At 35.6% G+C, this 27,544-nt stretch overlaps 1 protein-coding gene across 6 annotated transcripts in view; it reads left to right on the top strand.

Annotated features, from left to right (window-relative positions):
- The first annotated feature begins 207 nt into the window (after positions 1–207).
- The window catches only part of ARAP2 (ArfGAP with RhoGAP domain, ankyrin repeat and PH domain 2), a 118,265-nt gene continuing 90,928 nt past the window's right edge, over positions 208–27,544 (top strand). Inside the window, exons 1-8 of one of the 6 annotated variants that reach the window (XM_042811536.1) lie at positions 323–337; positions 3,252–3,383; positions 5,707–6,742; positions 13,317–13,387; positions 14,377–14,456; positions 19,443–19,528; positions 20,267–20,620; positions 23,856–23,925. In XM_042811536.1, coding sequence (XP_042667470.1) covers positions 5,844–6,742; positions 13,317–13,387; positions 14,377–14,456; positions 19,443–19,528; positions 20,267–20,620; positions 23,856–23,925 — 1,560 coding nt within the window. In that variant the 5' untranslated portion in view covers positions 323–337; positions 3,252–3,383; positions 5,707–5,843. The other 5 variants (XM_042811535.1, XM_042811539.1, XM_042811537.1 and 2 more) reach the window with 5 other exon arrangements.

Raw genomic sequence — 27,544 nt, 5'->3', positions numbered from 1 at the left:
CAATGCCACCAGCGCTAAGGCAACGAGGCTGCATAGCTCTCGGGGCCAGCAGGGAGCCCCGTGTCTGCTGGCTGAGCCTTAGAAACGGGCGGCCCACCCCACGGCCCACGCGCGGAGGGGCGCTCCCCACCCTCGCCCAGGTGCGGCCGCCTCCGGAGGGAGGGCAGGGCGGGCGGCGGCGAGCTCCGCGCCTCGGGCGCGGCTTGCCCGGGAGCAGCGCGGGGGTGGGGTGCGGTGTGGAGGCAGTTGGAAGGAAGGAGCGAGCGGAGAGAGAAAAGAAAGGTGAAGCGGCCTGAAACGCAGCTCTTTTTTTCCCCTTGTGTTCTTGGCCACCGAGGTAAACCGGTCTCCGCGGGCGCGGAACTCTCGGGACCAGGGCTGCGCGGTACCCGGTGCGAGGGTGGCCTGCTCGCTGTGCGGGCAGCTCCAGGCCGGGCTGGGCGCTGCGAGCGCGGAGCTCCTGGGCCGGGCGCTGTGCGGCTGCCGGTGTCCTGGCCTCGGCGCCCCCTCCGCACCGCTGCGTGTAAGCGGGCAGCTCCGGGCGAAGCGCTGTGCTGCAGGACGGGGAACCGCTCGGAAAGTCTGGCTTTGGCAGGAGAGAATTGGGAGGCAGCTAGGAAGCACTTTGCTTCCTTTTTGCTTTTCAGCTTGGTTATGTTAACGGTCTGTAAATGGCATACCGAGGAACTGCGCTTTATTTACTCTGCGAGTAGTTTTCGGGAAGTTAGACGCGAACTTCTCGGTAGCTGCCCACGTATTCCTGGGAATTCTCCCGAAAAGTGAATGAAACTCACTTTGCAGAAAGCCGGAGGGGCGCTCGGATGCCCTCCCTGTTACAGGGAAGGCACGGAGTGAACAACAGCGCCGGGTGTTGCCGCAGCAACTCGCCCCAGTGCTCCCGGCCAGTTCCACCTTCAGCTGCTTATTCACTTCCTCGCTCCGGAGACGCTTCTTCACGCTGTCTGCAAGCTGTCCCACTGGAATTTCTTGCAGAGCAAGGTTTGACTCCGAACTAGCAAAATTGCTGAACTTTTCTCTGAAAGAGAGTTATTCTGCAATTGAAAAAAGAATAAACAACAACGAAAAACAACAGGAAGGAAACATTTTGACAGAGGATATACTTAAAATATTTCCTAATCAAGCACTGTGTTGAGTTGCACTTGATATCTTCATTGCTTTTGGGAAAAATACTTCTAGTTGCATGACTGCCATGGGTTTCATTGGTATGTATTGATCCAAAGGTCTAATGCCTTTAGAATGGTCACTCATGAGAATTTTTCTGAGCATTCAGACAACATGCTGATTGCATTGTGTTGGTTTTTGGAAAGATCTGTAATGATCTACGACCTTCTAAGCCCGCTAATCTTATCCGCTTGTATATAGTTACGTACAATGGGAAGATGAAATTCACTGGCAGATTTGTCTGTCCTTGGTAAGTCCTAGGGTAGTTGTTTAATTCTTTCCCCCTCTTCATTTGGAACTTATCTAGTATGTGGCTGAGCAGAAGTTGGGAGCAAGCCTGAACTTGCTTGCGTTTGTTGAACTTATCACTGAAAGTGAGGTTGGCTTGCCATGTGCTTCTGAAAATTTCTTAAGGCTAATATTAGTACTGTTCTTAAAAGAAAAGCAAGTTTCTTTTGAGTATGGACTAATGAGAAAGAATATTTCTATATTCAGCTATTTCTTTTTGTTCACACGTTTAATTAAAAGCTGGTTTGCTTGCTTGCTTCAGCTTAGGTTCATTTGTCATGGCACATTTTCCAGTCAGTGTCATACTGAAAGTTTTTCCAATTCGAAATTCACGGAGTGATGGCTATATCAGTTGGTACAGGTTTTGAGACTATTAGATGCAGGAACATATCCTCCATGTGAGGAAGAGTCCTGAAAGTGATGCATTGCTTTTCTGTACCAGTATTGTCCTGTATTCTTTGGGGCAATGCAGTTATTGATTTCTTTTGGAAAAAAAAATAGCTGCTCTGCCACTCTGAGTTCTTCTGCCTCATTGTTGCAGCTCCTTCCAAAAGAGTGAGAGAAGAAGGATCTTAAAATCATTTTGAAGAGGGTGTGAGAAACATCATCTCTGCAATAAAGTTGAATAATCCCTTCTAAGACTTAGGATGTACAAAACAAATTGCAATTAGTCACGTGCCAAGAGTATATTTGCTTGGAAGAAAAGACCAGATGGATCTCCTTGTATCACTTTTTTTTTTTTTTTTCCTCCATAGCTATCTGCACACTGTTTACTTATTTTTGTAAAACTGATTAGTTGAGTGTCTTCCAAGCAGCTTTATTTTGTATTCCCACTCTAGCAGTCTTCCCGTTTGTATAAATTCATCAAATGGTTTTTTATCTAGGTTACTCTACACTGGAGGATATGAGAGTGTATTATGAACCAATTTTATTTAGGCAAGACCAGATCCTCCTCTCCATCTTCCCTGTTGTTTTTTTGTTTGTTTGTTTTTGATACTTATTTTTGCCGAAGACAGTGGGACAATCTATTCTACACTGCTTCTGAGAGTGAAAGTATGGATGCAGCCTATAAACTAAACTTAGATACTACTGTCTACTTAAATTTCCCTCATGATACAGATATTGATGTGAAAGTAAGTATATAAATGTGTATATATTGCTACATCTTCATATACAATGTTGTGCAACCTTTTTTAAAGTTTGCTATGCCTTATTCTGCAGTTCAAGTTATGGAGGAGAATGCATTCTTTTTCACTGATACTCATTACTTGGAAACAGTGTACTAGTTTGGATGAGGTGTTCCTTGAGTTCCATTTTTCTGTATGCTTTTTGAGGCTAAAACATTGCAACGTGAGAAATGATTTTACTATTTATCCTCTGGCCTGTGATATAAACACTCACCTGTTTGTAGATTTGTTAGTTACTTAAAGCATCATCTGAGAGCAGTTATACCAAAATAAACATAACCCTCCCCCCCGGTGCACTAACACATGGCAGTGAACTTGCTACCTAATGAGCTGTACAGGTAGGCCAGTTTTGTACAATTTCTTTAAAAGGGCTTCAGCTGGAGATGACTGCTGAAAGAAAGAATGACCTTGGCTTCGGCTCCTAGCATTGTTGGCATTTTGTGGTCGAGAATATCTCTGCAGCAAGCAACTTCTTCCTTTCTCAGTCTGCTGTGCACTATGTTGCAAAATGTGCAGCAAAAAGAAATGATGTTCTGCAAATTTGGAAGCAGAGTTTGTTCTACAGTAGATAATCCATTGTGTTCTGGTTTGTAGAGAGATGGATCCAAGTAACTGATAATATGAAGTTGTTTGAGTTGCTGAAGTAACAGAACTGGAGGTGTTCCAGCATAAGGTGTGGGCAGAGCTACTGCATGTAGAAAACAAAGTACTTAGACACAGAAAAGTGTAAGTAAATAAAAGCTGCTTACCTAAGTGACTTTTTGTCATTGCTGAAGGTGGAAAGATTGAAAGAATGATACTGAGTGAAAATCAATGCTAACACCTCAGGGATAAAGACCCTAAACACATCACAAAACCAAGAAAGATGGAAACTGCTGAGATAACCAATTTCAACATCAATTTTGAAATACTTAGATTGAAATGCTAACACTGGAGTGTTTTTTTTTTTTTCATATGTATACTTGAGTACATGTACTTTTTTTTTTTCTTAATGAGTACATGAAGCACTGAGACACAAACAGTTCCTGCCTGACTTTTTTGCTTGCATTAGTCATTTCTGTAGTAGTTACTCCATGCTAAGAATATAGATTCAACTTCTTGACAGAATGTAAAGAATATGTCTTTATATATGTATTTTTCAGGGGTTTAGAGGGGTTACGGGCAGTAGTGTTGAATTTTATGTTTTGTGAAGGGACTTATATTAAAAGCTTGAGGAAATACTGATGCCTGAAGTCTTTAAAGGAAGGATGAAGATTGAGATATGTGCTCTGTTTAGCTCAATCCAAGCATGATTGAATTGAATTGACTTAGGAATCACACAGTGAGAGCTTTCTCCCTAAAAAACTTCTTGTCTTATGAGAGTTTGATATTGGACTGGCCTGTAGAGTTCGCTCTCCAAAGAAGTTTTAGTTGTGTGCCTTTCTTATTGAAGAAAGTATATCACTGTTTGGAACTTTTGTGAACAGAGATCAAAGCTGATAAAGATATAGCCCAAGAACTGAAGCTGAATATATTGGCAAGAATGTAGAGAGTTGTTATAAATAATGAAATTTATGTAAAAATAGTGCTGTGTTTTTATACATATATATATATATATATATATGTATGTGTGTGTGTGTATATATATATATAAATATATGTAATCAACATTTATATATATATATATTTCAGAAAACAATGTAGGTTTGTTCAACTTCTCTTTTTTCTCTTATTGTGCCACACATGCAGACATACATGGTATAAGTGTGAAGATTGTTTTTCCCTGTTTTTTATGTCTTTTTTGAAAGTCTGAATAATGATTTAGTTATTCAAAAGGCATTAGAGAAATATATATGTAGTATCTTCTCTTTCAGCTTGCTGTTTAAGTCTTAAGCTACGCTACTGAAGCTGCTTTTTCTTCTCTGGGTTGCTTAAGGCTAGTACCTGTGTGCCAGGATAGTTGCTACTGTAAGCAGCTTTCCCCAAGGCCAAGTTACTTTGTATACAGGAAAAGACAGGAGAAAAAAAACAACCGTGTTGACCGCTGTTGCCCTTAAACTGGCCCTTGAACATGTGATTTCAGGGTGTTTCAGACACCTTCAGAGTGGTAGCTTCTCTGTCTGCTTTGAGTTGTGTAAATCATGAATTTGGAAATGGCCATGAAAGGATGGAGAGCTGGTGTGAGTGAACTCTGGGGAGTGCGAAAACTGAGTTGGAAAATAATGAGGACACTGTAATGGACACTTGAGGTACTGAAGGTCCCTTCCACGAAGGCCAGAACTTGCCTCTGGCTGTGTGTCTGCCAGTTTGTGACTGAGCAATTTGCTTCCTTACCAAAGCTGAACAGCTAGTAGTTACCTGGTTCTTGTCCTCCCTCATGGCAGTTTTCTGAAGAGCCTGATCCACGAGGTGTATTTTGATTGCCTCCACAGTTTTCTGGCTATGGTTCTTTAAATAATTTAAGCAAATTTTTTCCCTCATAAATTCTCAGAAGTGACTCTCTCTCTGCAAACTCCTGTATTGGTCGATACTTTTCCAGTGGGATTCTCATTTGAAAACAGCTTGAACCCACAGTTCACTAAAAATGCAGTAGTCAGTGATTTTTCCCTTTTCCTGTTGAAAATGTATTTCTACATTAAGGAGTATGTAAGGCTCAGAAGATAAAGTAGTGGCAGTCCCTCTGTTGTTAGTTGGTGCTAACGGGGCAGTGAGAAAGCTCTGGGTTCCAGCTCTGTTCTTAGTCCACTTGTTCTACCCTTTATATCCAAGTTCTGTAGAAGTGTGTGTCTGAAGATAAGTTGTTCATATCTTGAAACCACTAGGATTGTGTTTTAAAATTATTACTTGTGTTAAGACTTTGATTTTCTTTATGCAGTCAATTGTAAAAGGATGGAGAGGTTATGTTATTTAACCTGCTTGAAATTTGCATAGATAAGAAACTTTAAAAAATTACTGTACCAGTGACAAAGAGCCTTTCAGAATTTTATCCAAGATTAATGTGAATTCAAGCCTTTTAATACAGTGATATGTCTCTTTTGTTTGCTTCTAATTTTGTTTTTCTTTTGTGTAGGTTTGCAGTCTTTAAAAAAAACTGAAGTGCTTTGAAGAAGTGTCTCAGAGAAACTGGTGTTTTCTGTTGGCTGACTGATGACAAATTTAAGAGAGCTCTGTTGCTATTAATTATGCATTTATCCTGACTTTTTCTACATGACCGTGAGGGGCAATATTCGGAATGAAGCTGCCATCATGTCATCCACAGGCAGTGGCACTGATATTGAAGAATTTTTGGTCAACATTAACTTGGGACAATATCTTCCTAACTTTAAAGAACATGGATATAACATTGTGACAGACTGTATGGGAATAAATAACAGTGCACTTCAGCAAATGGGAGTATTGCCTACAGGCCATCGCAGAAGGATACTTAAGCAGTTAGACACTGCTCTTTCAAAAATGCAAGGAAATTCTCTTTCCTGTGACAGTTTAAAACGCAAAGAGTTGAAAGGTTTAGAAAGGAAACAATGTTTATTTTCAGACAAGGATTCCCCAATAAGCCATTTAGAAGTAAATGAATCTGGCTTGATACCTGCAATATCATTGGTACAACTTCCTAACAAAGCTTACACTGGTAAAGAAAGATTCAGAGCTGGAGAGCAAAACCTATTGGAAGGGAATGATGAAAACTTTCCAAACTCAGATTTTTCTAGTTTATACCAGAATTCAGACAGTGTACTAAAAGCTGCAAGTGGAAGTATGAAGATGAATACCGAGTCAAATACATTGCTGGACAAAGCTGCTGCATACCAGACTGATGAGCACTTGGCTGACTGTGTAGCATTTTGTGATCCTCTTTCACTCACTCATTCGTATGAAACAAAATACAAGGAAAACAAACATCAGATGTTTGCAGTTGAGGAGGATCTATCTGATAGTGAGACACATTCACCGTTTGTGAAGTTTAAAGGAGAAATGATAGACAATGACTTATATGATTCTTGTACGCAGAACAGTGTGAAAGTATTTCCAAGAACAAGCCGATCTTTTATTTTAAGGCATCGACCAGTACCAGAAATCCCTGAATCAAGCAAAGTTGAAACTTCATTGAGGTAACTGCTGTTTCTTTTTAATGATGAATTGTTATCCTCAGAGAACTTATGGGATGGTTTTGAGAGGAAGAGTAGGCGTGAGGTGCCTTTTTGTGGATTTTTTTTTTTTTTTTTGTGTGTGTGTGCTGTAAATATAGTGGGTCTGGAATGAATAATGCCATGTTATCCAAAGAAGGATTAAGCTTCAATGCAAGTTAAAAGTGCAGAAGGGAATATATGGAAACTTTAGAATTATGCGCATTATAATCTCTGTGATCATCTGTGTGATCTGTGTGATCATCTACTTATTTCCAAAGAAATGAATCCTATTGCTTTAGAAATAACCCAGGTTAAGAACAACTATATCAGGCATTTGGTAGACTAAACCTATATGCTCTTAACCATCTATATTCTCTTAGATAAATACGGCCTGCTATATAAATATAGCATTTCTATATCCAAGATATAGATGAGAAAGAATGAAAATATGCAAATGTTACAAAAATTATACTGAAAAAAACGAAAGCTGTTGAATGTATTCTGAATCAAAATGTTACAATTAATTAGACACTAGCCCCAGTATCAAATGAAATCCTGATTCATAGCGGAGAAAATGGTCACAAAATAGTAAATTCATGAAGACAATCAATCATCCTAGGAAGATCTGTTTCTATTAGCGAAACAGCAGTTAAAATTGTGAAACACAGATAATCTTGTTACTTTTTAGAACCTATTAAAAGCACATCTTCAGGAAAACATTGTCCTTTGAAAATAAAAACTTATAGGAAAATGGGTTACATTATTTAAAAATGTATAGGAATTTTTACACAACTACATGTATTAATGTACTTCTATCTGAAAAATGAGGCAAAATTTAGGAGAGCCACCTTGTCTATTTCATGCATTGTATGGTGTAGCCACCTGGAAAGAATGTATCTGTGTGAAGCAGTAGTTATTTGGTGGATTGCACATGTGAACACGGGAAGATGATTTTAAATCTTAGCCTTAAAGCACAAAACTGCACTAGATTTTACGTTGTTCTAAAATAGAATAAAATACTTAACAGTTGAATAAATTGTTTTATACTGTGTATCTAAAGCAAACCATAATGTCTCTTAGACTGATTTCTAAACTCCTCATCATTTAACTGTTAATTCAGAGTATGAATACAACGGGTTTGTGATGTTAGTTGTTGGCTTCTGCTGGTATTTGCATACCAACAAAGCTTGGCTTTTAATGATGCTTGCAGTATAATTTTTATTTATTTATTTCAGGAATTCCAGTAGGAAGAAGTAGGGGAGGGGTGGGGAAAGGAAAACATTCCACTTTCTGGTTTCAAAATATTCCCATGATGTGTGTGTACATTTTTATTCCTTTAGAATGCTACTCAGTGGCATTTACTGTCTTGAATAAACTTTTGTTACTTCTTTTGCAAAGAGGTGGTGAAATGTAAAAGTAAAGATCTGACATTAGAAGTTAACTCTGTTAATAAGTCTCTCATAATAACTATGAATATTAAAAATAGGAGACAATGAATGAGCAGTTGACCATGATATTATGAGCTGTATTCACAGCATCTTAGAGAGAAGAAAAATTCATGCAAAAACATATGCAAAATTTTGTTACTGTAGACATATCCAAATCATGAGGTTGCACTTTTTTAGCCACTTTTTTTTTTTTTCCCAAGCCACTAACTATGCCTGGAAGGGACATGTCTGAGAATGTTTTGTATTTATCTTGTCTTTTTCATCAGCATATCTTAGCAGTTCGAAACATCATTAGCAAGTTTACACATGCCTTAAGTGCAGAGTTTTCCCAAGCATTTATAAGTTTCTTTCAGATTGTTGAAAGATGTTAATGCTAAATAGTGGAGTACAATTGTTTGAACAGATGGGGAGGCAAAGATTTTTTGCAACAAGTAAGAGATCTTTGTGTTCCTCAATATTTTTTTTTTATCTCTGCCTTCTGAAACATCAAGTTGTGTTTACTGAAATGGAAGTATAAACATTTTTCAATGGGGAGTGCCTTGATGTTAACTTTTATGGAGCAAAGCTATTCTGGCTGAGCTGAAATGGGAACCGAGTGCAGAAAAAGACAATAATAAGTAGCTTTTGAAAGAATATTCTTATGTCTTCTGAGAAAGAATCAGCCAGTAGAAAGAATATACTGTGTTTATAGTATTCCTGCCATCAAAGTAAATCCTCCAAATTCTGATCTCTTAGTGACTGATGTTTGGATGGGTCACCAACTTCATTACCCACCATCCTGATTTGTGAACTTGAGTTTATGTTCTTTGTCTTTATGCTCATTTATAACAATGTAAAAATGCTGAAGGACAAGTAGCAAGTCTGTCTGAGGAAGATCAAGGGTAAACCAGAATTTCAAAACAGAACTTAAAAAACATTCTTGATTAATTCTGTTGGGTACTTTTTCCTTTTTTTTTTTTTTTTTTTTTCTTTTTTGGTTTTTTAGAGGCAAGAAATTAGTAAAGAACTTTCAAGTAGTAGCTTGCAGCATCTTTAACCTCAGGAAAGATCGTATCTGTCTTATAGAATTGCATAAAGAAGTATTCTCAACTGACTTCTGTTGATGGATGCTGGTTTTCTTATAATTACATTGTGTGAAGGCTTTTCCCATACAGGCAGAGAATTCCAGCTGAAATCTACTGGGAAACCTAGCATCGTCTTCTGGTCATGCATGGATATTAGTCATTAAATTTTTATGCAAGGAAATGCTTTTCTCATGATCTCTTGTGTGCCTTCTGGCACACCAAGTTGGTACAGTAGGTCTCCTTGCAGCACTTAGTAGTGCTGTGACTGTATAACTTTTTATTACTAATAATGTACCTGCCTCTCCTGCAATCTTAGCTGCTCTCCTGTGCTATGCTTTTGCTTCTGGCTCTTGCCTGTAAAAAAACATGTCAACTGGTAAGTCACCATGACGTTTTGGAAGTGGAACTCAAGATAGTTACAAATGTGCAATAAAACTCTGAGCCTCTGCATTTTGTATTTAAGTCACTAGTTTGAATTTGCTAACATGCATTCCCACTAATGTTGTGGGATTGGACAGAGTGGGCTGAAAGTTCTGGGTCTCTTGATTCCTTTGGCAATTTCTTCCATGCGAGTTAAAATCTGGTGTCTGTAAGACATAGTGAAGGTAGTGCAATGGATGGAGCTAACCACATACATGCCTGCAGCCATGATTAAAGATAGTACGTACAGAGATAGATTTGAAGGTTCTGCATGCCTAGGACAGTGTCCTCTAGCAGGCACTGATGAATGAGATAACTGCAGTTGCGTTCGTTGGAGCTGCAGTGCTGTTAGTGGAAGACCTGAAAGCAGATTTATAACATGGTAGAACTGGTTGTGACACCGAGTGAGTGCCACACAGGTTATGTTGGAGACCGACATACTCCATCTATGTGTGGATTTCTAGACATCCTCCAACTTAGTGACTTGTATTGCTCAGTGATGGAACTGTGTAGATTCCTCATTAAAAGAAAGAAGAAATAAACCAAAAGTAACTACAGAAAAGTTGCTGCACTGGCAGTGAACAAAGGTGCTTGGCCTTAAACCAAGCTGTCCATTGACAGCAACTTCCATGGTGGACACGTAGCAGGGCTGGCATTCTATAAACTATTTCTAACATTAAAGGAATTAGAATTGCTAATGAAGTTCCCAGCCTGGTTCTCTCTCTTTCTGCTCCATATTCTTCCACACAGGACAATTTTTAGGTAGTAGAAATGGATCTCGCTCTTCCTACAGCCAAGCACCTCCATTAATTTGCTTATACAAGCAGCCTATGAATCCCAGAGCTCCGGAGTACTTTGGACATATTTGGTTTATGGGAGGACTAGAATTGGAGCTGACTAGCAAACCTGTTTTGAATGAGTCAGAAAACAAAAGTTTCATTCACTTAAAACACAACAGATTCATGCCAGTAAGGGCTCTGAAGCACTGGCTGCTTGCGATGAGCTCTCTCCCTTGCATCACTGGTGAGATGGCAGGTGGAGAGAGAATAGAACAGCTCTGCTCTGCCCACCACTAAGCTCTCACTTTTCCAGTCTCTCTCATTGTTTATCAAGTTGCTGCCTCATCACGCCATTTCATCCTGTTTGTGCACGAGGAAAGAGAGGCGGGGAGGAGTATGCAGCTTGAGCCACATCCTGTGTCTCTTGAAAATAATGGGCCTTAATTTTTAAAGTTACCAAAAAACAAAACAAAACAAAACAAAAAAAAAAAAAAAAGGAAATGTGATGGAAATTGTTATTTTATCTTTGTATTATTGGAACTTTTTGATTTGAAAAACATTAGACCATTTGCAATTTTGGAAATGGTTAAGAAGAGAGACATATTTAGATAGACACCAGTGATTTTGATGTGGATGAATTGTTTAGGGGTGAGGGGAAAGGGGAACATCTTATTTGCCCCCAGTAAGTCTTTTATATTTTTTTGTCATTCAGTTCAGGAGTTAATTTTGTACAGTAACTGAGCATTGATATATTCTAATTTTATATCCTGCACTGTATGGTGTTGTTTTTGTTTTTGTTTTTTTGTAATGTAATCCCTCAAATAGTCAAACTAAGCTGTTCCATTTATTTATGGAGATGGTTTTTATTTGACATAAGGTAGAATATCATTTTCCAAAAATTCCCCCCAAATTTACTTTACATTGCGTGTAAAAATGCTACAATTTGCTTTCTAGCAGATTTTCTTGCCATGTATGGATTCATACATGAAAGTATGTAGAAATTAAAAAAAAATGCAGGTCTTTATAAGTTGATTTATTTCTTATTTTCTGGTGAGTTTATCTGTATTACTTTTTACTCATTACTATTACAATTACCTACTTCTAAATCCTTCCACTCTGAAACTAAGCCATTGACTTGACTGCTTTACATAAAGAAGAAACTGATCATTCTAAAAGCTCTTCAAGTCAAACCTGTTTACTGTTTCTCTTGAATTCATGTTAATGCTAGTTAATACTATTAAAAATGTTAAAAAAATAAAAAACTTAACAACAAACAAATGCTGTTTATGTTGAAAAATGCTAGTTTTGGCTCTCTTGTAAACATACCAGGTAAGTTCAAATGCATCAAATACATGATTGCTGTGTAATTTCAAAAAGATGTAGCTGCGTCAGATTTAGTGAACTACTTGAATAGATGCGAGGTATTGTGTATTTTTCTTTTTTTTTTTCTCTCTTCCTAATTATAATTTATAGAATAAGTAGTTATTTAGCATGGAGTTAGGTTGTAATTTACTTTAACTGGGCCAAACCCATTCTGTGTTTTCTAAAGCAAGAATTTTACGCAACATCATCTGGAAGCATAAGTGGTATAACAAGGATAACATGAAATAACAAATAACTTTATAAAGTACTGCTTCTATGTTGAATTTAATACACTATCTGTTTTATGAGGGCAGATTTAGGCACGGATTGGAAAGAATGCAGTATGGAAATACGTGAATGTATGCCTTCTGTCATAGAGAAACGCCAGCCTGTATTATGAAACAATTCAACGTGGACTTTATGAGTCAGTATTTCTAAAATCTGAAGTATAGCTAGTCGTAAAAGAACATTTCTCAATATGTCTAGTGGGGAAATGAAAATCAGATATATTGATATTTTTATTAAAACATACTTATCTTTGGATTTGAAGGGCAGAAGACCCCCAAACTCTTAATAGAAACTGCAGCAATCTTGCATACAATCTTATGTATCATTTATCAATCAGTGGGTATTCTGTAAGGATGCACAAGGGTCAATATCACTGTTACTTCAAGCAGAGAAAATAAAATAGAGAGATTGCTAGTTACTCACGTTAACAAGGGTGATATCAGAGCGGTCTGCTGCTGCACTGAAGATAGGTCAGAAATGTATTACTTCAGGCATGTTTTTTACTGTTCAGTTATTCCAAAGTTGCCTGAAATATCAGTAGTAAAGACAAAAATGTGATCTTAACTGGCATATGCCACTGTACGAGAAGTTTCCAAAATACATAGGGACCAGCACAACACCAATAATAAAATTATTTTTTCGTGTGTGTATGTATATACATGTCCTTGTCTATCTGTAAAATGCATCATGGCAGTTGCATGCACATGCAAAGCAATTTCAGTTATGTTACAGATTGAAAATTTACTGGGGAAAAAATCCTCACTAAGAATTAAACATTTTCAGCATTATTTCTTTCCACTGGATCTGGATTTTCATACCTAGACTCACTATATGCTTCACATTTGAAGACTGTCTTTGGAAGTGTAGTTTTGAATGCATTCACTGTATATGAAGTAGAAGGAGAAAGTAGTTCCTCACACTTCCCTAAAGTCTAAATAAATATTAAGACCAATTAAAAAATAAAAATATTCTGAAGATACCTACTCAGATCAGTGAAGTATTGTGTCATAAAGGGAGGAAAGCAAGTGGTTGGGTAGTATTTAAATTCAATCAGGAGACTTTCCCAAAACTTAGAATTGGCTATTTTTATGTTTGTATGTATTCTTAATGACTTGTTTAATCGCATAATATGCTTTTGTTCAATTTCTGGGATGTTTCACTTAATGTTTTCATTTTGTACTATATTTTGTTCAAGTTCCCTTAAGAAAAGAAGAAACGTGGACGTTACAGACATATCTTGTGCTGGGAGGAAAGTTTCACAAAAAAGTGAGTCAAGCATGCTGGTACTTCTATCTTGAATCTTCAGAGAAAGGAAACCTTAAATCAGAAGCTGAAATCTAAAATTGACTTGCTCATTTAAAGAAATACCAGGCTTCTGGAACGCCTAAAAAAAGTGATGCATAAAATAGCAGAGCATGTAACCACTTCTCCTTTTTCACTTCGTTTTTATTTGTGAAAAAGTAAATAATTTTTAAAAATAATTAATTAAAAAAATAAAAATTTGAAAATCCAGATTTTGAACTTTAGTTATTTTAACATGACTGTTTTTGATTATGATACATTGAGTTTCTAAGATGGGATGCAGATTGTTAAAAGCAGAATCAGCTTTTTCTCGAAAGCTTTAAGCAGAGTACTTCTGACTAATGTTAGTGAGAATGGTACTCCCGGAAATAACAGGAAATTAATTGTGTTAAATAGTTTACTGGAAGAAGTTAGCAGTGTGAGTTGCACATAAAAAAACCAAAACAAAACCAAAAAAAAAACCAGTTTTTAGACTCCAGAAGTATGTCTTGTTTGAAATTATGCGTATCAGTTTCAAGCAGATGGTTGGTGATGGAATGTAAACTGAGTAAAAATGAAATGGTTTTATTTGTTTAGTTTTATGGATTTTGTTTTTTAAAGTTGGAATCAAGTTTGCAATTACTGCTCCTGAGAGAGTACAACAAAAGTTGTTTTTTTTTTTTTTTTTTTTTTTAATTTGATAGCCTGTATGCAAGCTCTGTCTAAATTATATGCTAGGAAGAAGATGCAGTAAATTGAGTGAAAATAATAAAGGGTATTATCTGAAAAAAATTAACTAGAGCTCAGTTTGAAATGGGGAAATTCTTGTTTTTCAATTTTTACTTTGATTTTTCTTTTTTTCCTGAGGAGAAAAGAAAAATCAGAAGTAGAAAAACCTGTATCTTTTGTGATTTTTTTTTATCAGTATCTTCTTGAACATGGCAGTGTATGATGCTATATTTTTTTGCTTTAAGAAACTTTCTCGGAAGAAAAGCCACCTGTCATATCACCTTATGGAGAAACCTTTTTTTGGGACAACCTTAAAGATGCTAAAGTAAGTTGATAAGTCTGTATACAAATGGTTCATCTTCTCTTTAATTTCATGCTATGTACTGAATACAGCCCTTAATTCTTTTTTTGCTCTCCTGTTTCATTTCTCAGTACCTTTTACGTCTTCTTTAGTGCATGCAGAAGCTTTATATTTGTGAGCAGGCAACTCAGCACCACACAGCTGCTCATTCTCTTTCCCTTGATGGGATGGAGATAAGAAATGGAAAGGTAAAAGTGAAAGAACTGATGGACAATTTATTAGGTAAAGCAAAAGATGTGTGCGAGAAAAGCAAAACAAAGGAATTCATTGAATAATTTCCATTCACAGGCAGATGTTCAGCCACTTTCAGGAAAGCAAGTCTCATCACATGTAATGTTTTCTTTTGGGAAGGTACATACCACTACTCTGAACTTCTCCCTCTTTCTTTCCACTTACCCTCAGTGTTATTATTCAGCATGACAATCTATTGTATATCTCAGATGGAATATGCCTTCGGACATCTTGGATTGGGTATTTTGTCCCCTCCCAGCTTCTTGCTCAACCGAAACCTACTAGAATGGAACATTCCTTGTCTTAATTTAGCACTGTTCTGCAACAACTTTAAAGCATCAATGTTTCCACCACTATTTTCATTAAAAAATCTAAAACACAGCATGATAGGAGTCAGTATGAAGAAAATTAACTCTATTCCAGTAAAAACCATCACAACAGTATACATATGTATGGACTAATGACTTTATCTTGAAATACACTTTGTAGTGTTCAATAGTAATACAAACTTGTGGCCATTCTTTGTTGTTGTTTTTTTTTTGTTTGTTTGTTTGTTTTTGTTTCTCTTGAAAACAGGTGAGTATCTCTTTTCTGCTCAGAGCTAGATGCTATCGTATTGAATGAAAAACAGTCAGTTACAGATAGCTGCAGGCTACCTTAACAGCTTTCTTGTACCTTCTTAACTACAGTATCATAGTACTTTGTGCCTAAGTGAGGTTAAGTAAAGGATAACCATTGGAGCTGACTAGTAATGGTAGAAGTGGGTTTTCTCTTTTCTGATAATGCCGTATCAAGACTGAGCATCTCTGCACAGACTCACAGAAAGTGTATGAAAGTAGCTTATATGCTAACTGAGGTGATATAATAGTCACTTGTGGTCATATGCTTTTTATTAGTTCATATATATGAACGTTCTGAAGACTTCTATTATTTTTTTTACACAACCACAAACTTGCTGTACATCACTTTTGTGGCAAGATTCTCTGAAGTAAACATTTTTGTTGAGGTCAGTAGTTGAACAGTTGGTACTATATATGGAATGTGCACAGACGTCTGAGTCACATGGTGTTCTGGGAGGTTAACTAGCTTAGTAAGGCATCCAACAGATGCTGTGAATCTCTCCCTACTAGTGCTTCTGACTCAGAAATTGTTGCTTCTTTTTTTACTTATCCGTTTCAGCTGATCTCAAGCCACTGACTTGAGGAAAACTGTAGATAATTATTTTCTGTCTTGGTCTTCATGCTGATGTTTCTCTTTTTCAACTGTTGTAAACTATTGACTAAATTGAGCATTGAAATCAAACCGTTCAAATTCCATCATGTAATGAGAGGCTTTTTAAAAGCATAAAAATGATCTTTAGTTTTGATGTGTACTTTCTTTTCTTTGGAATTTTGTTGTGTGAGTTTTTAGTTTTTCATTGTTCGCTTTTTAAGGAGGTGGGCATAAATTCATGGCTTTTCCTTCTAATTCTTGTTATGTGCAGAAAAGTTACTTCTAAGCTTTTGTTTTCTATTGCATAGCCTTGTCTATGCCAGTTATTAAAATGTCTTTTACAAATTCAAATTTGAACTTCTTTGTAATTAATTTAATTGCATGAGCAGTTTTTCTAGAAAAGTTTTCTAGCCTTGTTATTTCTTAGCTTTTTTTTTTTTTCTTGAAATAGTTGGTTATAATAAAGCATATCTGGGAAGATTGTCTGCAATTTTTCTTCCAAAGGCAGCAAATATTAAAAGGAATCAGCAACAAAAAAAGACAAAAAAAAAAAAAAACTGTGCTGTTTATCTAGATTAACAGCTCAAAATAGAATTGCTATTTCTGCTGGTTGTAGAATCTCAATTAATGCAGTGTATTATAATGTACTTTCTCTGATCTGAAGATTTGGATTTTAATTATCATTTTCACGTAAGTGAACAGGTTTTTTTTGAGTTACACTTACCACATGCTAGTTGGAAACTTCATAGTTGATTTTGCTTCCATTAGAACATAATTGCAGACTAAGGTCATACAGCAAAGTTGTTAAGCAAAAGTCCAAAGATATGTTTAATTTGCAGCTATTTTTCCAGTAAGTATCACATATCCTAGGAACAAAGTTTAGCCAACCCTGCAAAGTATCTGAGATTTTAGTAATTGTTGCTTCATTTTTTAAAAAAACAACTTTGCATGAGAATGTAGTTCATCTGTATTTAAGAAGACAGCAAGTTGTTATAATGACCAAAGGAAGCCTGTTCTAAGTGGTTAGAAGTTGACCATTAACTTTCTTCTCCTTTTATTGGTGTAACTAAAGAAAGGCTTCTATAGACTTTATAAGGGGAGTGTCTGTAGAAACAAGCAGTGAGTCACAGCAGACTAGAGATAAGTGAGCATGAGAGAACAGTGAATTAAGGACAGAAAGAAAGTTCAGTTAGACTTAAGTGAGGAAGAAAGGCAGCTAGAAGCAGAAACCCCTAAAGGGCAACCTGCAGAAGGAACATTTTTCTTTAATATTAATTAAAGAAAAGCACAAAAATCCTAACACTTTACAGCTGACATACTATTCTGTTCGAGTAAAGAGTGAAGTATATCAGAAATCACTTTTTCAGTGAAGGAATTCTAAGTTCTTAAGTTTGGTTTCATTTCCTGCTGTAAATTCTTAGACTAGGTTAAGCACGCATATTGAGATAAATAATCCATGTGAGCTCTTAAGCATTGTGATACTGTGGAATGCTGGCTAGATTACAAGTCTTAGAACTTTAAAACAAGGAAGACTTCATATTTGAAAAGGAGGAATTTTTATCATTAAGGCTCTGTTATAAAACTGTATTGCCTTCAGTCGAAGACTAAGGAGCAGGTCTCAAGTAAAAATCGAGAATAAACCACTCAAGTAAATAATGAGTGACATGTAGCATATAACGTGACAGTAGTCCCAATACTCATCTTAGTATTCAGGTTTCCTCACTTTCCATTTTGACTAGCAAAATTGGCTGACAGAAAAACCTTTTAAACAATAATGCATCTGAATTACTTCCTGATCAAAAAAGGTTTATACAGAGCTGCCAGCAGGCAGTTCCATCTGCCTGCCACCTAGAAGCCTGGTATCTTCCTTAAGCGTGGGTGCTTCCTATGCAATCTTTTAAGAAATACTTGTTTCTACAGGGGCAACTGCAGGAGAAAAGACTCCCTACCTTTTCGTAATATCTTGGAGTTATAGGAGGTGGGAGATAACAGTTCTGTCTCATTTTGAGTTTGAGCATCTTGCAGAATAATCCTGTAACCAACACATGGGTTTTCTTCTTTAATTTGTGTGCAGTCTGTGTTTTTTGTGAGTGAACAGTACTGTCTGTCCCCCCCAACCTTTCTTCATTTCTGGATTTCCATATTTTAAACTCTTCTGGAAATATAAATATATTTGTCGATATCTCTCGTAAGTTCTCAGGCCCCCCTCAGTTCACTTGGCCAAGTACTGAAGTACTTGTCTCTTGGTTATTTGTATAAGTGGGATGCTGCCACTTCCCCTTGTTTTATGAGACAGATTTTAAGCACTTCACGGGCAGTACATAAGGTGCTTTTGAGTTTTCTGTTTCAGTTGTTAACATGATGTAGGAATGTGGGGGGTTATTTATTTATTTATTTATTGTCTAATCTGTGGTGCTACAATGCAGTTAACAGTGTGGGGTATGTGGTGGTGGGGTTTCTTGTTCATAATGTATATGACTGGCAGAGAAAGGCAAAGTGTTCACCAAAGGTTGTCCTATCAGCAGCCAGTGATTGCCTCAGTTTTTGCTGTAGTGTACATACACATACTCAGTTTTTATAATCTTATCATTTCATGTTGCATAGGTGAAATCATCAAACATAGGATGAGATACTGCTTCTCAGAAAACAAACAGCAACAGTTGTGAAAGCTTACCCAATTTTTTTCTGTGCTCTTCGGCTTTATGACACACACTTCAAAGCTTAAATGAGTAAATTAAAACGTTTCTATCATGAAGCAGGAAGCAATTCATTTTAAGTTTTCTTTTTTTCTTTTTTTTTTTTTTTTTTCTTTTTAAAGGAAGAAAGATGTTGAGAAGATTAGTAATACAGTATGATTGTCAGATCAAGTTTAGGAAGTGTGAAGTAGGAAGTGTGATGTGTAATGTTCTTAAGCAATGTTAACCTTGATATTTTGTACAGTACAAATAATGTGTCATAAAGATTTCTAAACAAACATGAATAAACATATCTTTTAGAAAGAAGGCTGGCAAGAAGATGCTAGATATGTTCAATATGACTGAGTTCAGCTTTAACGTAGGAATGTAAATTTGCCTGTATTTTGTCTTTGATCTACTGTAAACACTGTATATTCAATTTAGAGAAGTATTAACATGAAAGATAGACTACGAGTAGCAAATCATAAATGGTATACTTATCATGCACTCAACATGTGGCTCTTGAGCTTAGAAAATACTCAGCTGTTATTCAGGAACAACTAAGGTACAAATATTTCTATGCACTGAGGTTCTTTAACTTTTTTGTTTTTTTAGTATTTTGGACTATGCTCAAATATATTTATCTGAATTAAAATGGAGATATTGAAAATAAAATACTTTTGGAATGTGTTTTTTCAGATCCGTGTTACATGAAAATTTGGAAAAGGATAACTTTGCCACTTGGTCTGCTGGTGTGATTTATGTCTAGAATAATTTAAACATTATTTACTGTTTCACTACACACGTTTGTTATGGCTTATTTCTTTTCTAGGAACGTCATAGGAATGAATTCCTGGCTTGTGAAAATAAATCAGATTTGGAAATGTCTGAAGAATATTCTTCTAACAGGAATATATGGTATTAAATAGGAGTTATCAAAAAAATTAAAGAGTTTTAAATTTAGAGTTATTTACTGATGTAATAAGTAGAGCTCTAACTCTGACAAACCAAGAGACTGCATGTATCTTGTTATCTATTTACTTAACTTCTGCTATTTTAGCTTTCACCTCATGCCATAGGTGACTATCCTAAGATTGTCTAATCTAAGCTTCAGAATCTTTTGTGAATTTGGGAGATGTCTTATTACTTATCCCTCAGTCAGAACATCTGGAATATAAAATTTGGCTTCCTTGTCTTCTAGATAACAGTGTCAGAGTACTTTCATGCTCTGCCTATTTAAAAAATTCCCAAAACATTCTTGAGTACTCTCATAAGGCAAGGGCCAATGGTTTTTACTAAATGGGAGCTCACATGTCCTTTCAGACTGTCTGCAATTGGCTTCTATCAGAGTGAGAGAGACAGAAGAAAGAGATGATATTGCAAGTCCTCCAAAATTTCAGAATGAATAAAGCTAGTCTTCTGAGGAAGGAGAATTCATTTTAAAATTCTGTATAATTCTACCTTCCAAAGGAACCTGTTGACAAAGAAGTATTCTGTTATGGTTGTAGTTAAAGGATATATATTACATTTAACATCAATCTGTGGTTATCACAAAGGTGAAATTTTATTTACAGTATGTCTTAACATTTGTTCTATGTAATGCTTTATTGTTTATTGTAGAAATAAATGAAGAATAAAGTTATTTTTACTTTGCAGTTCCCTTAATAATCAAGATGAGAAGACAAAGGAATGTGTGAAAAATGAATCTTTGTCTCAGGAAAACAAATCATTACCTCCAGAAGACTTGGAAAGCGAACCTGTATATTCTATTGTGGATCAGTGTTCTTTTTCTTCCAAGAAAAATGAAAATAAAACCAATACCCACTCATCATCCTGTAAGAACCAATGTGGAGAATCATATTGTCTGGTCAGTGAACAAATGGATTCTCAACAATTTGATGGAGCTCAAACTTCAATTGCAAATGAATCAATAGCACCATATGCTTGCTTTTATGGATCATCAGTAAAGAAGGTTAAAGCAGGATGGCTGGATAAATTATCTCCTCAAGGGTATGATATTTGCAATGATTACTGTATAATTGCAAAGGGGTTTCCATGAGACTCTTTAAGTTACTGCCTATTATTTGTTGTGGAAAGAAGAAGGGAACTACTTTTATTGCAAGATCATAGGTATTTACTTTTTAATTCTCAATTTTTAATGATGTATTACCTCTAAAATTTATTTTGGAAGTATGTTCAGGAAATAAATATTAAAAATTTTGATGTCTACTCATGAAAATACAGAATTTGTGGTAATATTTTCAATCTACAAATTTTTGATAATTCTCTGTTGACCACAAAGTAAGTGAAAACAAATTCTGATTCTGAAATACTGTTTTACCAATTTATCCATTATTTTGTTGACTGGAGATCTTATTGATTTTAGAGTTATGTATTCTCATAGGAAGAGAAGTTGATATTTGAGGTTAGAAATCTACAGTGATGCATACAGACTAATTTAGTTTACTGATGTGCCTAAATTTTGGTGGGAGGAATATGAATGCAAGCATTCCTCTGAAATTTTAAGTAGTGATGGATATAGAATAGAATACAATAGGCTAATGTAATCTCATATTTAATTGCTCTTATTGTTCAAAATTTAATTTAACCTTTAAATTCCAGTCTTTGATTCTTTTACGCTGAAGAGCCCTGTTATATTCCTTTCATAAATACTTGTAAACACTGATGACATTCTTTTAACCTCGTGCTTAATTGAATAGACCAAAGAAGCTTCAGTAGTTTCTGCTTCTGTAATTATTCTGATTTTCTGTCTCCTCTTTGCATTTTTAAGATTGGCATAATTTTATTTCTGCTTCTGATTTTCACTAGCAGCTAGAAATCTAGTTTGTTGTCCTTTAGTGCTATGATGCATTTCTTTTATCTGTACTCGTCCTCAAACCTTACCAGTTCTACTTTCTTTCTTCCTAAGACTAAAGGCTTAGCTGCATGGGAGAGGTGATTTCATTTTGGGCTTTTCTTTCATTATTTTTGGGGACAATAACTGTAAGCTGTTACAGCAATTATATTTTTTTTTTCCTGTTTATTGACAAAAGGTATTGAATTATATTGCTTGAGAATACATTTTGGTTTGTGTCCACTGAAGGAAGTTCTATCAAAGGAATTTCTGGTTGATTATTTATTTATTTATTTATTTATTGTCTGTTTGTGATATACTGTTGAATCTTAATGACAAAAAGGAATACATATGGCTTGATAAACCTATTTTGCCATACTGGAATTCCAGCCTGCTCAGACCTTGTTGTTTTTCTTTGTTTGTTGCTGTTTTGTTATTGTGTTGTTTTCTATAAAATTTTGGAAGTTTCATTAACTTTTAAGGATTGTGCTTAAGTATTTTAATAAAGAATCAAAGAATAATTGCACATAGATTCAAAAGACTTTTCCGCATTACAAGACAATTATCTTTATTTTTTTTTTTTTTTTTTTTTTTTCAGAATTGATAATATATTCTCAGAAGATTTGCAGCTAGCTCTAATTTTTGTTTAATTTCACATGCTTTTCCACACCTCAACTTTGGCAATAGTTATTAGAGGGATATAAATACAGTTATGGACTCCAGTTGCTGGTGCAATTTGAAGGAATAGGGTTTGGAACAGAATATGAAAGCTTTAGCCAAAGTACTGTGTGAGGCTACATTATTTTGAAAAAGATATTGAGTTAACCACAAAATTAATACTAGGTAGCATTGTGTAATACAGTTGCAGGGTCATTAGCTTCAAGCTAGCAATGCTTTTTGGATAAATTTCAAGGACTTGTTCTCAGATATCATTTAATGAATGCAGTTGTTTGTTTTTTTTTTCTCTTTTTCTTAAATTTCATGCAGGGCCATTTCTCAAATACCTGAAGACTTAAAGAAAGCAACCAAGGGGAGGGGGAGCTAACAGTGATTTCTTCTTCCCTTTAAGCCTTGCCATATTTTATTTCAATCCCTACCAACAATGTTTCTTTGCTTTATTTCTCCTCCCCCACCTGCTCCCTTCTTACTTTTTATAATGCTTCTATTTACACCTGGCATTTTGTCCCCTCATGAAAATGAAGATGTACAATTTTCTCAAATTATTGCAAATTGGGTGTTTAAAGTACAGCTTCTAGTTTTCATGAAGTCACTATAATTGTAAAGCCATTCAGTTCATTTACGTGATATTGGGCACTTAGGTTTGCATATCCTTCTCTGTATCAACCTGTATCAACTCAAAGTTCACTGACATTACAGTAGAGAAGAGGTTTTCTGTTGGCCTTTCCAGGTTATGAAAAATGATTTATTGTACTTACATTATGTAAATTAATTAAGCCAGAGCTGGTATATGATGAAAGTTTTGGTAAGCTACCATAGTCTTCTAATCACATCCTTTAATAGGAGAAGAAATAATACTGGGAAAAGAGTGGGCTCTTGTTCCTCCTCAATAAATTGCTTATTGGATTTTAGAATTGAAATTTTCATCGATGATAAGTTATAGTCAACATTTTTAAAGAACATACTGGACTGCTTCAGGTTTATGTTACACAACTTTCAAAGGAGGTTCTCATACAGCATGAATTAACAGGAAGCTGACATAATCCAATGAGCTTCTTGTCAGTTATCTCTAGTTGATAACAGAAATTGAAAAGAAATTTCTCTGTTGTACTTGTTGAATGATTTGGTGTGACTGTTATTTATTCACTGGTCAGGGAAGAGAGTGTTGGGGAAAGGTTAATGAATGAAGGTGTCATAGGGTGTAAACAGAGATGTCTGTCTTATGAACCTGTAAATGAGATGGTCGTTTTAGATTCTCACCTTTCCTTTTTTGGAAGTGATGTTACAGATCTTGTAACATTTTAAGGTATGCTCTATATAAAGAATATTCCTTTGTCTCCAATAAAAATAGCCTGTTCTCATCCTTTACCTGTTAGGTCAAAGCAAAATTACATTATTGAAAGCTCTTTTTTCCTTTGTCACTTCAAATATGGTAAAGGAACATGAGAATGCGGAAAAGAAAGAGAGGGGAAGCTTGATTGATGAAAACATGAAGGCACTGATTTATAACTGAACTCCATTAATTCTGTACTTCTTATCTCCAGATATTTTTATTATATTTAAAATCAATGTTCTAATCTTCAAAGGGGCTAATTTTAATTTCCAGAAAGTTCAGGCCCAAACACAGGAAGCAAAATCTGATTTGACCTTTTGAGACATTCTTAAAAGCCAGTATAACATGTCATTTTAATTGTATTCATTTTTGATTCACAGCAAACGTATGTTTCAGAAGCGCTGGGTTAAATTTGATGGAGACAGCATTTCTTATTACAATAATGAAAAGGTAAGTGGCATGTTTGGGTCAGAATGCATGTGTATAATAGACAACATTTAGAAATAACTCCAAATGAACATTTATGTTAAATGTATTATTAATTGCAGAATATTAGAACAAAGCATTATTACAGAACAACAGAATAATGAAAAACTCATTTAAGAGATCAAATGTTGCTTTGGTGATGGCTGCAAACTGTCTTGTCACAGAAACCCAGCATGAGACATACATATATATATATATATATATACATATATATATATATATATATATAAAAAGACATATATATATGTAGAGAGAGAGAGAGAGAGAGAGAAAATTTGGAATGGAAGCCTTGTAAAAACAAAAAATACCCCATGATTCCTATCTATTTTCTTATTACAAATGTCTCTCCTGTGTGACTTTTAGGAATAATCACAAACGGCAGGACTAGTTCCCATTAGAATGGGTCTCTTCAAAATGAGCATAATACTGTGATTCCAGTGGATGTTTTAGTTTTTCTGCACCTAAGGATTGAATTGTCCTGAAACATTTGCAGGCTCATGCATTGCTTTAATTCAAGTAGTTCACTTTTGACAGATGACTGTATGGAAGTTTTGAGTCATGGCCTGAACCACTGCTTGAGCACTGACTGGAGAAAGGACCTGGTCAGTCTTGGGAACATAGGTGAAGGCAATTCACCTGAGTGACTGGAAGGTGTGGAGCCTGGCTGCACCTTTCTTAGACCTCATTTAAGGGCTCACTGCCACTGGGGAAGGATCACTTTCTGGAGATCCCTCCTTGGTGGAGCTTTCCTCTCTGAACCTAAACTCTTCTGATATGGGTGAGCAATCTTCTTCCCTTCCTTTATAGCACCTTTCTATTTTGCAAGTCCTTCTGTCATCACACCTTGTTGTAATGCCTTTCCCATTGTACTGATCTGTCCAATTGCTACGGTGACATAAAAATAGATTTGTAAGTCATCATTTAAAAAAAAAAAAAAAAAAAGAAAAAGTTATTTTTTTAGACCTGTTTTTAAATATTGCTTTCCTTTTATCTTTTTTTCTTATCTATTTAATATAAGTAAGCTGACTTTAAAATTATTTTTCTCTTGTTCTGTAATTAATTTCTTTTGGAAGATATGCAGATCTTGTTAAGCTCAAAAATGTTAGATGATTGCATAATATAGGAATTTTTTGTTGGAAATGAGGCTGTATGCACATGCACTGTTTAAAACACTGGGTAGCTTTTCCTGTTGAAGATGCATATTAAATTAGGAAGAAAATTCAGCTTTGTGTTGTAATTTGGGTTTTGTTATGATAGGTGTTGATAATAAGAATTCCACATTTTTTTATAATGTGCACACGTTGAACTGTTTCAGCAGATTATGAAGAGGGAGAACTGAAGTAGAGAAAGGTTGAGTATATCCTGAGGGGCCAGAGAACAAGAGCAAGAAGTATTTACATTATGCTTCATTATGCCTGCTGATGAGGAACATGAGACAGCCTGTTTTTGCTTGCTTATTTGTCTTCACTTAGTAGACATGATTATGTAGATGAAGAGAATATTTTGATTGGAGGGACAAAATATGTTATCCTCTCTGTGGTATTCATGCCAGAGTTTTAAAGGAACAGAAAAGCAAGGTTAGTGATTAAGAATGGCTTAAATAGCATTGAATTTGCTCAATATCTTCTATCGCGTAATTAGGGAAAGAAATGTTAATTTTAAAAATTTTCAGTCTTGTATCTAAAGTTGAGATTTATTTAAATTGGAGGGTCACTACTAGTTATATGGAAATCACTAGACCAGGGCTTGTTATACGCTTGTTTGTTGCAAGAGATTACAGAAATCATCCCTTCTGCTGAGAGGAATATCCAACATAGCATGGACTGCATGGAAAGTTCCAACACTCCATCCTCTATTTGAAGATATTTGTGATAGTTTGGGCTCAGGGGGCTTGATTTACAGGCTCTTGTATACATTTTTTTTTTTTCATGAGTGAAAAACTGCACTCTTGTGATTGAAAGTGTTACTGCTTGGTGTATGTGCATTCAACTTGTACAAATTTGTACGTCTGGCTTATTAACTTGATGAGTCATATGCTAAAACCTATTATCTGAGAACTGTGAGTCTGGATGTAAATTCTGGAGCTGAGGATCTCATAAAACATTTGGAGGTGTTTATGGATTGGAGGAAAAGACAACTGTTTGCCCATAGTCCTGTGTGCATTGTGGGATTGCATTGGGCAAGCAATGTGCTGTGTGGCTAATCAATGGTGAAATGAGTGGATGATGAGGAAAAGAGACAAAGAAGGCCATATTCCCGAAAATGTGTCCTTAGCTCGCATAAATTCTTCTCTGAATAATTTGAATTTTCTAACTTTTTTCTAAACTTGTTTTAGTTGCTTGTCAACTTAGATCAGTATAGGTCTCTTCCTTTTTTTTTTTTTTTTTTTTTTGAAAGGGCATCTGTCCTGACCTGTTTTGGTTTGAATTGGTGATGGTGCTCATTTCTTCTATTTTCATTGTCCTAAGCAAGTTGATGTGGTGGGAGCAATATCTGCTGTGGTTTCTGTCATAACAGAATGTGGTTAATTAAAGTGAGAGCAAACTGAAGAAAAAAAGACATCACTTCAGAATCCTTTTCAGTTACTCAATTTGCATAGCATTTCTTTCACATTTCTTCCTCCTTTTGGCAGGAGAAGTTTGCTGCTCTAATGTATTTGATAAGGCAAAACTGCTGGCTGTATTGAAAATTTTAACGTAAAAACTTTTTGGGATTCCCTGCAAATATAGTAGTGACTTAGGAAAAAGTCTTTACTTTTTATATGAACAACTTTGTTTTGGTAGGTTATGGTACATGTGAATGTAATGAAGAATTCACTGCAAAGTAGGGCAGTCACTTTTGTTCTTGGAATAGGTCATGTTTTCTCTGTTGTGGAAGGATGTGGGTGGTTTTTTGTTGTTGTTGTTTTGTTTTGTTTTGTTGTTTTCTGTTTCCTTAAATCACCTAGTTTCTTGTCTGGAGTACTGTTTTTATCTGTTGGAGCTTTTAGCATTAGGTGTTGGTTCTTGCATGCGAAAGCAAGCCTGGTATAGAAATAAAACTGAGAAATTCTCATAGTTTAAACTGTATTTCAAAATATATATGCCTGAAGGATGTTTAAAAAGCCAAACTCAAACCATATTAAGCTTAAAAAGAGACAGAATGAAGTAGAATAAAGCAGCTGTAACTTAAAGTTGTCTTAATTATTTTCTTACAGTACCAAATACAACCAGTAGATGCCTGCAAACTCCATAATATAATTGTATCTGAACAGTTTTAGAAATACCATATAGTAAGGTTGCTTTTTCGTTGTGAAGGATCAGTAGTTGACACAGTACCTGCATCTTTTTTAACAGATATGAAATTGCTGTGTTTAAGTCTGCCTTCAAATAAATATAGTCATGATAAAAATGCATGTGCAGTACTGAGTAGATTCTGAATTACAGAGTAGTTCTTGGGTGTAACTAAAGTGACATCTCCTCTGTCTCGATATCTCTTAATAAATCACAGTTTTTTGAAACAGCATTCATTGAAATATATTAGTGTTCAGAAGTGAAACAACACAAGACTATGAATTTGGTGAGAAGTGGTGGTATATTTAACT

The sequence above is a fragment of the Centrocercus urophasianus genome, unplaced genomic scaffold (genome assembly GCF_019232065.1).
Source record: "Centrocercus urophasianus isolate 14NV4802_14NV808 unplaced genomic scaffold, USGS_Curo_1.0 seq_13, whole genome shotgun sequence".
NCBI classification, from domain to species: Eukaryota; Metazoa; Chordata; class Aves; order Galliformes; family Phasianidae; genus Centrocercus; species Centrocercus urophasianus.
The sequence above is the reverse complement of the archived record's forward strand: the minus strand, read 5'-3'. Positions and strand labels throughout refer to the sequence as shown.